This window comes from Exophiala bonariae (genome assembly GCF_035927105.1).
Source record: "Exophiala bonariae strain CCFEE 5792 chromosome Unknown scaffold_4, whole genome shotgun sequence".
NCBI classification, from domain to species: Eukaryota; Fungi; Ascomycota; class Eurotiomycetes; order Chaetothyriales; family Herpotrichiellaceae; genus Exophiala; species Exophiala bonariae.
Window position 1 is genome coordinate 824,106 of NW_027042479.1, and position 15,262 is coordinate 839,367.

The 15,262-nt window shown below is 47.9% G+C and overlaps 3 protein-coding genes across 3 annotated transcripts; 1 reads left to right on the plus strand and 2 right to left on the minus strand.

The window, feature by feature from the left end:
• Positions 1 to 3,236: 3,236 nt before the first annotated feature.
• LTR84_009868 (uncharacterized protein) lies at positions 3,237 to 3,987 on the plus strand (the record flags this gene model as incomplete). Its single annotated transcript, XM_064853407.1, has 3 exons — positions 3,237 to 3,254; positions 3,369 to 3,650; positions 3,709 to 3,987. 3 exons carry the CDS (start codon positions 3,237 to 3,239, stop codon positions 3,985 to 3,987), a joined length of 579 nt encoding a protein of 192 aa, XP_064709806.1.
• A 665-nt stretch (positions 3,988 to 4,652) lies between these two features.
• LTR84_009869 (uncharacterized protein) lies at positions 4,653 to 5,924 on the minus strand (the record flags this gene model as incomplete). The annotated part of the gene is made up of 1 exon (XM_064853408.1): positions 4,653 to 5,924. One exon carries the CDS (start codon positions 5,922 to 5,924, stop codon positions 4,653 to 4,655), a length of 1,272 nt encoding a protein of 423 aa, XP_064709807.1.
• Positions 5,925 to 7,450: 1,526 nt separating this feature from the next.
• LTR84_009870 (uncharacterized protein) lies at positions 7,451 to 14,308 on the minus strand (the record flags this gene model as incomplete). The annotated part of the gene is made up of 1 exon (XM_064853409.1): positions 7,451 to 14,308. One exon carries the CDS (start codon positions 14,306 to 14,308, stop codon positions 7,451 to 7,453), a length of 6,858 nt encoding a protein of 2,285 aa, XP_064709808.1.
• Positions 14,309 to 15,262: the final 954 nt, after the last annotated feature.

Sequence of the window (15,262 nt, forward strand, 5' to 3'; positions counted from 1 at the left end):
TGGCGTTTCGCTCGTGAAAAGCACACTCGATCGTTTTACCCCTCAAGAGCCACATGGTATCTCGAACAAGTCAGAATGTCACAAACGGAAGAGGAGGAAAATCGCGTCGTGGCCTACTTACATAAACGCTCATTGGAGACTTTATGCCTGGAGCTACTTATTTTCGGCCACGGTATTAGCCCTTCAGTTTGGATTCGGAGGCTGGCAATGTTATAAGTACAGCACCAACGAAGCAGTCAGAGCAGCGTTTGGATGGGGTGTTCCTGTGGCCAAGTTTGGAGCAGGTGCTCTGTATCCGACGTTCTTTTTCCTCATACTCAGTATGTCCCGCTGGCTTGCGACTGTCGGTCGGTACTTCGGTATTCACAAATATCTCAACTGGGACAGACATCGCTATTTCCACATCCGTATGGCAGTCATGGCGCTGGTGTTTTCCTTGTTGCACACTTTTGGCCACGTGAGCGGGACTATCCCAACAGCAGTACAGTCAGGACATCACGATGCAGTGGAATTTCTTCTCGGAACCAAATTGACACATATCGACTGGCCGAGCTTCATCTTGTCTCGGCCTGGGTGGACAGGCATCGGCGCTCTTCTCATATTCTTGATCATAACAACGTTCAGTCTGCCTGCGGCCCGCAAAATGTCGTTTGAGGCTTTTCAGATTGTTCATCTTCTCATTTTTCCAATGCTTGTGCTACTCGCACTTCACGGTACAGCAGCACTATTGCAGTACCCTGCACTGGGGTTTGTCATAGCAGGACCTCTGACAGTCATCTTGTGCGAAAAACTCGTTCGAGCTGTTCAAATTGTCCAAAGGCGAGTAGCTCGCATCACGCCCATTGGCAATGATTGTGTCGAAGTGACTGTCTTTGCCTCTGGAGCAAGAAGAAGGAAGTTCTACCGACCGGGACAATATATACTGGTACGAGTGCCGAGATTGTCTCGATTCCAGTGGCATCCTTTCACTGTGGTTCGGACAAGCGAGAGCGAGCTCGTTATTATTGCTAAAAACAATGGATCTTGGACCAGAGCTTTGCAAAAGCAAGATGAGTTCACCACTGTCAACCTCGATGGACCATTTTCAGCACCATGTCAAGGATTTTGGGACTATGACCACAATATCCTGATTGGAATGGGGACAGGTTTAACTCCATCAGCCGCCATCATCAATGAGCTACTATCTTCTCCGACACACCCTTGGATAACGGATAAACAGAATATTGTCCAACCGGGATATGCTCAACCCTTCCACAAGCGGGTGATGGTACTTTGGGTGGTGCGCGATGCGACTCTCCTTGACACATTTGCACCACTTTTGACAGCAATGATATCACGGCCTCAGCATGAGTGTCTTGACCTGAGCTGCCACGTATACATCAGCCGATCGACAACTCCACTGCAAGTTGAGGGCGAGTCGATACCAGAAGTGTGTACAAGTGGGAGAAGCTCGAGGATCAAAAGCTACCCAGGTAAAAGACCGAGCTTTGTTGAGATACTACAAGACCATCACCAGGAGTTCTCGATGGAACTCAGGGAAACGATTTTACGGACCGGTGAGCCGCGGACAACTAATCCGAAGGTCGGGGTCTTCTTCTGTGGCTCTGCTAGCATAAAAGCCGAGCTGAGGGAGATGTGTCTCGAACGAACAGTGCAGGGAGTTATAGATGGAAGTGATCTGGAGTATCATTTTCATCCGGAAGTCTTTTAGTAGGGCATCTTCACCTTCAATTTGCTCTCTATCTCGCATTCAGATCGTTCAGATATCTTACAGAGCGTAAAGGATAGAGGCTGTAAATACCGGGGAACGTGAATTGTTCTAGTTTCTCAATAAGGGTCATGGTGTTCGGGAAGGAAAATAAGCCACAAAGTTTGGGCATGGCGTTGTGACATGAATGAACTGTTCAAATTATCTCTAGAATGCAATTGAAAGATCCGCGAGGTTAGCCAACGGGGAGTTAGTCAGTTATTGAGCATGTTTGGTCATTTGCAAAGGACGGGTAGGGCAACAAAAGCTTGCATACCAGACGGATGCGATTTCTGATCCACTAACATCTTGAGCAAGTTTTGACTCCGTGAGAGCACGTTTCACATTTACAAAGCTACTGTCTTGGGTAGCTGCAAGTAGTGATCTGGAAGTCCCAGTGAAACTAGCGTTCGGTTACACAGATCTTACCACAACATCCTCAGATGCTACACTGGTGCACACTCACCCTGCACTGGTATGGAATCGAACATTACCTTACGGGTACGAAATCAGAATTCACCAATGGTTTTCAGGTCTGCTGATTTGTCTGTCTTTGTTGTTCAGATGGAAGAGCTATACGCCTATGTATTCGGTCTGCGTACTCGTCCCGCCCAGAATTCAACACCACTAGCTTCACACGAGAATGCGTGGACTCATTATCTGTGAATCGAAGAGCCAAATCGTGCTTCCACAAATGCAGAAGTCGATCACAACGGATGAATGCTACACTAGTGGCCCACATCCATCCAAGTAATTGGATTCCTGGTACTGATCACGCCGCAGGTGGCAACACTGTCGAAATCTTGGATAGCGATGTATTCCAGTATCATCGAGGAAGGGCAACATGGCCAATATCTCGTCGTCAGTGTCATCCCACGGTCCTAAATACTGACACATCCTGTGATGAATGCACCACTCGCCATTCCAACAAACAACGGATTCAGCTATGGAATATGGCGTCGAAGACTCTCAAGAATCAGGATATGCTTGAGAAATTGAGAACTGGGACAGTGTGTGGAAGACAGCTAAAGAATCCCTTCACCTATGTGTCAGCAACTTCGGACTGCACACTCCAAGCACAAAGCTCTCACAATCGTGAGCCGATAACGAGATAATGGACCCTCGCTCTGATGCGTGATGACTTTGAGGGCTCGATAGCCTGACCTATGAATCGTTCCTCGCCATCCTCCAATTATGAGCTGTGAAGTACCTAGCTAAGTATCTGAACCTCGGTGCCAAGATATATCGAACCGCTGGCTGGTAACTTGCTCATGGATTGGGGATCTGGTTGCATTATACGTCCGAGTGTAGGAGGCGAAATCTGCTCAATCTGTCCATACGAGCATTCTACATGCTGGGCGAAACGTAAGGGATGGGCCCGATACTGCTTTGTATGGCCCTTACGAGGGTAAAATACTATCATTGGTCATGGGCCAGTCTAACGTATGCAGCCAGGTGTTGCTATACTAGCACAAAGCCCTGATCGACAATGGTATACTCAACAACAGTTAGTAGTATGAACCCTGTGGCGATTGCGCACAGAAAGTGAGTGTTCATGGGTACAAATAGCTCACCTTCGCCCTCTATTGTTGATCTGACCTCAAATTACTTTCTTCCACAGATTAACAACGCTAAAAAGAACACAGACTGGTCAGAGGTTGACCCAAATACTTCCAAAGTCGGCAAAATGGATCCAGAGAAGCAATCCCAGACCTCTTCCATCTCTTCAAAGCATGCTCACCCGCCTATTGCTAAAACCAATGGTCCCCCAGTCATCATTACAGTCATCAGGGCTGCACAGTATATCTGGTCTGTCATCGCCCTTGTCTTCATCAGCTGTGCCATCGACAGAAACATTCTGGTCCCTGGTGTGTCAGCAGACGAAAAGGTTCTAGGCGCCTCAGTGAGTTGAAATACCCCTCAGCCTCGTGCATTGTCTCAACACTGACATCATCGCGAAGTCGGTCCTGGCGGTGATAGTTGTGCTTTACCACTTCCTGAGCCCTTACAGAAAAGTCTCAGCAGCTGTGGTCGATGGACTCCTAGCTGCTTTTCTGTTTGCGACATTTATCTACGGTGCTTATAACGCTGGTCAACGACAGGGTGCATGCCTCGGTCCGGACAAGATGGGCATCTGGGACAACACTCGAGGATGCAAGCGCATGACTATTGCTGTCGGATTCTCGGCCGTGAATTTCGCTTCTTTTTCACTATCAGCAGTTTTGGTTCTACTCCTCTGAAGCAAGGTTCAGTACACCATGATGCAGATGGGTGCTAGGGTATGAACCATGCTCATACAGCGGAATGCTATCAACACGCAAATGAGTGTGCTCATTATATATGTCAAGAGTTGTCGGAGACGGGGAGAGATTAGAGATAATGTCGTGACACTGGCTCACTTAATTCCCACCAGTTGTCCGAACAGTAGTGACTTATTTGCAAATATAAAAGGTGTTGCTATATCTCTCAGAATTAAAGGGGAAAAATAGGGAACAAGAGAAGTGCTCGAAGATCTATCTTTTGAAATTGTTTTTGATTTATTCTGATCAGAACTATCTAGTAGAAATCTATCATTCTCTCATTGTGCCATACCAAGGGAAGAATCATGAGTTTCATTCTCATTTCTTTCCATCACATTTCCATTCCATATACCCGATCTCCGTTCTGTGCATCCTGTTTCCGTATCTAAAGTTAGTATTAAGTATTTGCCGTCAAAGTAATTGTTTTTTGGGTCTCGTATTTCGTAGTAAGACATCTGACATCGTCCAATAAAAGCCGAGAATCGAAAAAGGGGCGATGATTAAAAAAATAGTATGTTGAATATGTTCAATCCTGTCAAAGGAGAAGGGAATCGTGTGCGCTCGGGAAATATTCAGGAGACTGCAGCTCCTCAAAACATAGCTTTCTAGAGCATTGCTGCGATGGCGACGGCACCGACAATGATGGCTCCTGCGCCGGATGAGACCTTGTTGGCTGCGCCCGTGAATGTTGGCAGAGCGCTTGTTGTAGTGGAGACTGCGACGCTGCTCTTCAAAGTAGTGCTGCTGGGCTTGATGGAGCTGGAGGCTGGCTTGGTACTTGAGACGGGCGCAACTGTGGTCTCGCTCCAGGCAGCCCACGATGAAGTTGGCACAACAGGGACCACTGGAACTGATGAACTCCATTCGGACCACTCTGTAGTTGTAACTGGAGCAGGACTGGAGCTCGTAGGCACCCAGTCTTCCCAGGCACTGGAGGTTGTAACTGGAGCAGGAATGGAGCTCGTAGGCACCCAGTCTTCCCAGGCACTGGAGGTTGAAACTGGGGCGGGAACCGGTACTGTGGTTGACCAATTTTCCCACTCAGTTTCGATGCTTGAGGTCGTGGTTGTTGTGGAGACGCTGACCGGAGCCCAAGATTCCCAAGTCGAGATCGGGGCGACGGGAGTAGTCGTAGTCGTAGTCGAGCTAGTCACTGGAATCCATTGTTCCCAAGTCGTGGTTGAAATTGGAGCCACTGGGGTGGTAGTGGTCGTCGAACTGCTGACCGGGACCCACTGCTCGAATGTAGCAGTCGTTGTTGGCGCGGGCTTGCTTGAGGTCGTCTCAGGTGTCCAATCGCTCCACTTTTCCGTGGTGCTGGTCGATGTAGGAGCGACGCTCTTGCTTGTCGTGGTTGAGACAGACCATGGGAGCCACTCGGTCTCGGTTGTGGTAGTCGGTGCTACAGACTTTGAGGTTGTCGTGGTTGTGGAGCTGGATTCCCAATCGAGCCAAGCAGTCTCTGTTGTGGTTGTTGCCACAACTGGCTTGGTTGTGGTTGTGGTCGTGGTAGTCCATGGTAGCCATTCAGTCTCGGATGAGGTGGTCGTTGGTGCCACAGATTTTGAGGTGGTCGTCGTGGAGCTTGATTCCCAGTCCAACCAAGCAGTTTCTGTCGTACTTGTCGGTGCTGGCTTGCTAGTGGTGGTTGTGGTGGTGGTGGTCGTCGTCTCAGGCGTCCAGTCTAGCCATGCAGTTTCTGTCGTGCTTGTCGGTGCTGGCTTGCTGGTGGTGGTGGTGGTGGTGGTGGTGGTGCTTGAAGTAGAAGCTGGAGCTGCGCTCCATGCCTCCCAGTGTCCTTGAGGAGCAGCTCTTGCAATGGGAAGGCAGGCAATAGCAGCAGCTGCAACAATAGTGGATCTGGTGCGAGAATGCATATTGAACGATGAAAGAATGGTCAAGATAAGATGATCAAAGTGTGAGTGGATGATGGTCAATGCAGGATGTCAAACAAGAGATTTCAAGGAGCTATGTACACTTTGTGTGACGTGTAGATGAAGTTCGATGCTTGTTCTCTTTGTTTGAATTGAGTGGATGAGAGAAGAATGGAAAGATGCAACACAGACCTGTAGGTGACCATGCTCTATATACCTGTGCAGGAGGTCGATTTCGAACGAGGTTGAACACACAATTCATTGTGCATATTGCATGAGGTTACCCAGCCATCGCATGGCGTATTCACTTCAGCTGCGAGCTGCTGATCGTGGTCTAGAGTCGCCGAATCGGATTGGTTGAGTGAGCCGAAAAACCATGGTACGAAGCGAAGGTGGAGTGGTAAAGATGGAAAATCGATGGCAGGGATAAAATGGCGTCAAAAGTGGGTTGATGCCAAGCCTCGTTAAGCTTCTGACCGAGTTTTGATTGGTGGTTGCGCCCCAACCTCCCGCGGACTAAGCCACTCTCAGAACTATAAACAAAGCTAGCACAGTTACCATAGATTTTCTACCACATGTTCCCCACTATGATGGCCACATGTTGACGGTAGATGGCTGGGAGGTTGAGGATGGGACTTTCGCAGCATGCATGAGGTGGACTTCGGATATCCGTACCACTCGAATCAAGAACGGTGAAGGCACTATGCATGGTGAAAAACTGCATCACTCAGCCAACCTATGGCGGAGCCTTCACTACCGATACAATGTTAACCATTATTGCCCGGACTACCACATGAATCCCGTGGCTCAACATTGTTCAACAGTTGGTAGCATTCATTCAAGGAGTACTGATAACGTATCTCAACAAGAATCTTGCCTGCACAATCGTTAATGGCGCACAATGACAAAATTCGAGAAGGCTGGACGCGGGTGTGCACTCTATTCACAAGATTAATCAATAATTTGGATAGCCTGCCCCTCCTTATTCGTCGTGGGCGCTGATGCAGTGCCTCATACACTTCAATTGTAAATAATTTGATTACGCCTTCCTTGTCTTGGGGGGGTACGTTGTGCTCCTGCCACCTGAAAATAGAACCACGGAAGAACGCTAAGCGAGACACTAACGTGCAACCACCCGGTAACAAATCCCAAGGCTGGTGTTTCAGCCTCCTTAGCCTGGATTTAGTCCCGGATCTGGCCTATGGTCTCGGAGTAATCGGGACTTGATTTGATGATGCAGTGATCGAGGAACGGATATGACACGAACGACAAGGAAATGGTACGAGCTTGATTGATGTATCATTATGTCATTAGTCATTATAGCAGTACAATGCCTTGGGGCTGCGAGTGTGTAGCTTCCCTACGTTCTGTCTGGGTTTTGTTCAATCTAGTTCTATTTACTTTTGCAAAGAAAATCACTTTTTTTTGTCGAGCTTTGTGCCACTCCAAGGCCAACCAATCTCCCGTAACCTAAAATCAGATGTTTCCAATGAAAAATCACGCACCAATAATTTCGTGAGGAGTCATGTCTATGGCGACAAGACCAAGGCAAGGAGAGCCATTCGAGTGTAAAGACCATAACGCATTTGTCTGAAGTATGCTGCTCGTTGATCAAAGTCGACCTCCTCGCTGATTTCACGATTTCGAGGAAGTGGATGCATCACAATCATGCTTGATTTCGCGTGTTTGAGGACACTGTTGTCGACAAGAAGGCTGTCTTTGAGTCGCTCATATTCTTCCAAGCTTGGGAATCGTTCCTTCTGCACGCGAGTACAGTAGAGCACATCGCTCCTGGCGACAATTTCTGGAGTGAGGGTCTCTGACTCAACTCCCAACATTCCAGAAGCCACTAATTGATCTCGTACCTCAGATGGCAATGCTAGCGCCTTCGGTGACACTAGGTTGACACGCACCTCGTAGTACTGGAGAAGTTTGACCAATGAATGCACCGTCCTGCCGTACTTAAGATCGCCAGTGAATGTTACGGTTAGGCCGTTGACGGTTCCAAGCTCCTCTCTGATCGTGAAAAGGTCCAAGAATGCCTGAGTTGGATGTTCACGACTTCCGTTTCCACCATTGATGATTGGTACAGGTGAAAATTTAGCTGCGGTCGCGGCCGATTCATTATCAGGATGACGGAGAACCACAGCATCACCATAACAACCGAGAGTACGGATGGTATCTTGCAGGGTCTCACCCTTTTTCGTGCTCGAATGATCTGTGTTGATGGCAATAGTGCGGCCACCTAGTCGTTGCATTGCCGCGTCGAAAGATGCTGAAGTCCTTGTACTAGGTTCGAAGAACATGGTACACAGTACTCGAGAGGACAGGATGGGTAAGATACCTTGACGTTGTACACCTAGTCGCATCTCTTGGGCCACAGTGAATAAGACGTGCAAGTCTTGGCGAGTATATTGATTGACAGACAAGACGTGACGATTCTTGAAGGGTGAAGAAGCCAGTAATGAGAGTAGGGATGGCGAAATAGTAGATGGTGCTTGTGGTTGTTGAAACGCAGAAGTCGGCAACAAAGGACTGCTGGACTCAAGCACCTCATCCATATTGCGAGCACGCGTAATTGGTCGGCTTCGAGATGTGATCGAAAGACGTCTCGAAAGGCCGGTGTCAAGAACTGATGTGCGTCTGTCAATCGCACTTTCTTGTGCACGGATTGTGGGAGACGAAGTTACAGCCTCAGATTGAATTGAGTGAATGAGGTGAGACGACATGTCCGTTCCATTCGGTCTGTCGAGGAGAATCTCTCCATCAAGACAGACAGTCTTACCCTGAAATACAACTCTAGAAACACCACCTCGTAGTGTTCTTCCAACAAATGGTGACCATACGTCTCCAGCTTGAAGCACATAAGGTCGATCAATGTCAATTTCAACCGATGTTGTAGTCTGGTCGTGTAGCTCAAAGATTGCCTTGGGATTGTCATGCAAGCGCTTGGTGACGTCGTCGATGGTCATCCGGCCCTCGGAAACAGCCGTCAGAAGCAAAGGCAGAGCGTCCAAAATACCAACGGTCGGAACCGCCTTGTCGCCAGCAATTTGATATGGCAAACTACCAATCGAAAATACATCGATAGTGGCAAGATGATCCCACAAAGCCTTTTGGTCTTTGATAGAAGGCAATGCTAGACAGTCTGGGTAATCGACTTGCGACAGGAACAAACTATAGATTGAAACGTCGCACGTGACCTTCAATCCCTTCTCCTTAGATAGGGCAATAAGGCTGATGTCATCTTTAGATGTAACATTCATAACGTGAACCTTTCGGTCATGTAAGCTTGCTAGCAGGAGAATTGAAGCCAAGTCAGTTGTTCTAGCATCAGTCATGATGGGCTTGTATGTTGGCCAAGTACCAAAATGTGAACCCACTGTGGCGACCTTGTTGATATTACCAGATGACAAATGGTTGAAGGGGATGAAGAGGGATCCCACTTCTCCTTTGACGTGAACAATTTGTTCCGAGTTCGAATCAGTAGCTGCAACCGAGAAGTTGAAGTCACTGTACGCTCCATATTCAGTATTAGACTGAGCCACCTTCAACGACCTCGCATCAATGACAGCGCTGTTGAGTCCCACTGGCATTATTCTGATCATGCTAAAGCCTGCTGCAACTGAAGCCTTGCTCACGAGGGAAAAATCATGAGAACCCTTCTCGGCGACGCCAGGTACGAAAGCCGCGATGTTGATGAGGCCGGGTAGAACGACTGTACGGTGACTAGTTTGGAAATCAATATTCCGAATTTTCAGATCATAGCTTCTGGCCATGGCTTCGATCAGAATTTTTGCGATCTTGACGTTAGTGATAAGAGGTGTTTGATAATCAACAGCCATTCTTCTTGTTCGGTATCCCTTGCTCATGTAATTGGCTGGACGTCTGTACCTGTTGCTAGATGGGAGATTGATATATAGATCAATCTTATTGTTGGCAAGATGCTGTGTTAAAGAGTATTCCGACTTTTGATCTTTATCATCAGCTCCGAGGACTTCTAAGAATTTGGCTTTGATACCATGTTCCTCAAGGAAATCAGCAGTACCGGCGGTAGCGAAGAGATTGTAACCAAGTTGATGCAGCTTGCGAACTGAAGGAAGGATCTCCATCTTATCCTTGAAAGAGCCAACGGACAGCAGGATGTTCTTTTCAGGTAATTTGAAACCCGTGGAGATGGTAGCCTTGAGGTAGGCTTCAAAGCGGTCACGGCCGAAGCTGGCAACCTCACCAGTAGATGCCATTTCAACACCAAGCACTGGATCGGCACCAGAAAGGCGTGAGAAAGAGAACTGTGGCGCCTTGACACCAACATAGTCGACAGGGATATCGATTGGAGGATATGGAACAATTGGCTTGTCCATGATGACTTTGGTCGCCAATTCAATCAAATCCAATCCCATGACTTTGGATACGAAAGGGAATGATCGAGATGCACGAACGTTACATTCGATGACCTTGATCTCATTGTCTTTTGCGATGAATTGGATGTTGTATGGTCCAGTCACATTGAGGGCGTTTCCAATCTTTCGTGTAGCTTCCTCAATTCTAGCAATCGTCTCGGGTTCAAGATCCTGTGGAGGGCAGATCAGTGTCGCATCTCCAGAGTGCACACCCGCATTTTCGACATGCTCGGAGATGAAGTGTCCCACCATGACACCATTTTTGGCCACAGCATCCATCTCGATCTCTTTTGCGTTCTCGATATACTTGGTGATCACCACTGGATGTTCTCTCGAAACCTCGACAGCTTGGTTGAGATAACTTGCCAAGTCATCTTTCGAGTATACAGTGTTCATCGCAGCTCCAGACAAAACATAAGAAGGACGAACAAGCACAGGATAGCCTACATTCTTGCAGAAATCCAGTGCCTCCTCAATGCTTGTGAGTTCCTTCCATGAAGGCTGGTCAACACCAATTTGATCGAGCATACGAGAGAACTTCCATCGATTCTCAGCCGAGTCAATCATCTCTGGTGAGGTTCCCAAGATCTTAACGTTGAGTCTGTGAAGCGGTAGGGCAATATTGTTTGGTGTTTGTCCGCCCATGGAAATGATAACACCACTTGCTGACTCGAGTTGATAGATATCTAGAACCGTTTCGAGGTTGATGTTTTCAAAATACAATCTATCGGCTTCGTCGTAATCGGTCGAAACCGTTTCTGGGTTATAGTTGCACATGACGGTCTTGTAGCCCTGTTCTCGCAATGTTCTGATGGCCCGGACTGAACACCAGTCGAATTCGACCGAAGAACCGATACGATAAACACCTGATCCGAGAACCATGACGCCCTTGTCATTGAAAGTGATGTCGCTCTCTGTGCCATTGTATGTCAAATACAGGTAATTCGTGTATGCTGGAAATTCTGCAGCCACTGTGTCGATTTGCTTCACAACTGGATGAATCCCTGCTTCTGCACGGAGCCGGCGAACCGCAAGTTCGTTCGAATTGAGGTAGCGTGCGAGTTGACGATCAGAGAAACCAAGTTGTTTGGCTTCACGGATCAAAGATGGGGGTGCACTCGTTGCATTGAAGTTAGATATCAATTTGGCAAAGTCGCTGAGACCTTTCAGACGGGACAAGAACCACTTGTCGATTTTGGTCATTTCCCAAATCTTGTCCACAGAATAGCCAGAGTTCATTGCATTTGCAATTGCAAACAACCTCTGGTCCGAAGGGGTTTGGAGCTCATCATCGACAGACATCAATGGGTTGGAGATGTCTGAGAAACCAAGATTGTGAAAGTCTACAGAGCGAATTGCTTTTTGGATAGCTTCCTCAAAAGTTCTTCCGATGGACATGACTTCACCCACACTCTTCATCGAAGAGCCAAGTTGGGTGGAAACTCGAGTGAATTTTTTGAGATCCCATCGTGGAATTTTGACGACGACGTAATCGAGAGAAGGCTCGAAGCAGGCGCAAGTCTTCTTGGTGACTGAGTTTGAAATCTCATTCAAGGGAATGCCCAAGCCGAGTTTTGCAGCAATGAAAGCCAAGGGGTATCCGGTTGCTTTTGAAGCCAAAGCCGACGAACGCGAAAGTCTGGCATTGACTTCGATGATGCAGTATTCTCTGGAGAACGGATTTAGAGCATATTGGATATTGCACTCTCCCACAACACCGAGATGGCGAATGACATTGACGGCTGTTGTTCGCAACATATTGTAGTCTTCATCAGATAACGTCTGCGAAGGCGCAACCACGATAGAATCACCAGTATGAATTCCAAGAGGATCAAAGTTCTCCATATTGCAGACTGTAATGCAATTGTCGCGAGCGTCTCGGACGACTTCGTATTCAATTTCTTTCCACCCTTTCATGCTTCTTTCGATGAGGACTTGAGGACTTGCTGCAAAAGCCTTTGTACATAGTTCTCGTAATTGATCTGTATCTTCGGCAAAACCACTTCCAAGGCCACCCAAAGCATAGGCGGCTCTGACAATGACGGGAAAACCAATGTCTTCCACTGCTCGCATAGCCTCATCAATGTTTGATGCTGAGGCGGACTTTGCACATTTTTCTCCAATAGATTCCATACTTCTGGCAAATAGCTCACGATCTTCAGTGGTGATGATTGTGTCAATTGGAGTACCCAAGACCTGAACTCCCAGGGATTCAAATTCGTCCTTGAGTTGGATTCCAACTTGTAAAGCAGTTTGTCCGCCGAATGTGCAGTATATTCCATCTGGACGTTCGTGCTGGATGACTTTACGCACAAAGTCGGCATTGACAGGTAGGAAGTAGACCTTATCAGCTAGGCCTTTTGATGTCTGAATGGTGGCGATATTTGGATTTATCAAAACGGTATAAATACCTTCCTGTTTCAGGGCTTTGATTGCTTGACTACCAGAGTAATCGAACTCGCCAGCTTGGCCAATACTGAGGCCCCCACTTCCAAGTACGAGCACCTTCTTGACCTTGACCCGGGGGTGGGCTTGATCGTTTTCTTCAATCGTGCCGCCAGGGAATGTGACTGGTTCGAGCAATGCCTCTACTGAAGCAACGCTCTTGGTGATAGCATCAATGAACACGTCAAACAAGATTTCAGTATCCCGTGGACCTGGGGTAGATTCTGGATGGAATTGTACACTGAAATATGGTCGCCCAACATGTCGAATACCCTCGTTGCTACCGTCGTTGGCATTTACGAAGAGTTCTTGCCACCCATCAGGAAGTGTCATAGAATCGACTGCGAAGCCATGATTCTGGGATGTGATGTAGCAACGGCCTGACAGTAGATTGGTGCATGGAATATTGTGACCACGATTGCCAAATTTCATCTTGAGAGTACTGGCACCTGCTGCGCGAGCAAGCAATTGATGACCAAGACAGATTCCAAAGATGGGTGTTCTTCCTTCCTTCATTGCCTCGGCAATGTGTTTGACGGTTTGTGTCAACATTGCCGGATCACCAGGGCCATTGGAGATGAACAACCCATCATAATCTTTGCCAGCAAGTTCCGGAAAATTGTAATCCCAAGGAACGACCATGACTTCAACACCCCGGGAGAGAAGACATCGCAGCTGGTTGTACTTCAGTCCCACATCAACGACGACAACTCGTACTGGTCGACCGGAGGGATGCAGTAAAGCCCTTTCATTTGGGGGAGCGATAATTCGGGGGGCCTTGACTGACACCTCTGCAACCAAATTGCGTTCATTTTGGTCATGCCAGTCGACCTGATCGACCTGATCACGCCAGCTGACCGGTCCAGCTACAACATCACCATTTGGTGTGGAGCTGGACTTGACACCATTGGTGAGCTTTGTGGGTGGGGTCTGGCTTGCATGCAACATTCTTCCGAGCATACTGCCTTCCTCTCTGATGATCTTGGTCAAAGCTCGTGTGTCGACTCCGTACATGGCAGGCACACCTTGTTCCTTCAACCAAGTTCCCAAGGATGATGTCGCAAGATGGTGCGAGTAGCTCTCCCCGGCATACGAGGCAACCACGAGTCCTGCCACGTGGATTTGATCGGACTCAAAGTGCTTGGGTAGATCACCCAATAATTCATCGAGAGTTTCTCGGGATGGAACGCCATAATTACCAACCAGGGGGAAGGTGATGACTAAGATCTGACCTCGATATGATGGATCTGTGATGGATTCTGGATATCCGACCATTCCAGTTTGGAAGACCAATTCTCCGGATATGCTTTTCTCAGCACCAAAGCTGAGGCCTTCGAAAACTTGGCCATCTTGGAGTTCTAGGTAGACTGACCGCTGTTCATCTTTGAACGAATGAGCGGTGGCGATGGGATTGAGGGAAGCCATTGAGAGAATTTCTGTGTTGGTCACTCCCACAGTTGCAGCAACAGTTGGGCTTCTAGGTAGCAATCCGTTGCTATGTGGTTGTCCGTGGCTGATCGCTGCAGCAGCCTGGGACATGGTAACAAAGAGTGTGAAGGTCTGCTCTAGGAGCAGAGGGCAGATCAAAGAATCATTTGCCTCCTCAACTAGTTATCGAGGTCCAAGATCGACTGATTTATTGATTGAACCAAGACAAAAGTGTCAGCTGAAAAGGACTCGACGGTGAACCTCTTTGAAAGACAACTGAGATCTGAGAATCTTTTTGATGCCAAGGCGCTATGTTTTTTTTGCACGGGAGCGCCCCTGGGATTTACCCAATCAACGCGTTAGACTCGCGCATCACCCCACTTTTGTGCGCGAAAAGGTGAATATACGAGTCCTCTGCGTGTGAGGGCAGTCACAGCTTTGGGTAGGAAGCAGGAGCGACCGCCTCAGGCTTTACTACTACTGTACTTAGGTACCTAGGTAAGTAGCAATCAAACCCTAGATATACAGTCCTTGGGGGCACAGAATCGAGTCTCCTTAGGTACAGGGTTGCGGATAACAAATCCTCTCCAGTTAAGAGCATGACATGCAAATGATGCAAACTTCCCCACGCTGCAAGTCAAGTCGCAACTCGCCTGTGCATAAGCGGCCAGGCTTCCTGCAGACGCCCCCAAGGACTCTCCAATCACCTTGGTCACCAACACCACCATCACCATCCCAGATCTCGTTATCTTTTCCATCAATTGCACTCTCCTCCGCATTCTCCCACATGAGCACCTGCTGTGAGGCAGCACAATAAATACATACTTTACTAAATGAGGTTAACATCATCGTCTTGATATTCTTGTTTCTTGCCCTTGTCCATCATCATTGCATGGTGGGGTGGCCCAAGTCCTTGTCCTTTAACTAATTGCTAACCCAAATTTCCTGTGCCGTGTGTTTTGCCCTGTTACAATCCCAGCATCCTTCATCAACACCACTTTGGCACACCGACTCGTGCTCTCTCACCTTTCTTCCTCGACAGAGTTATATAACCCTCTAAATCCA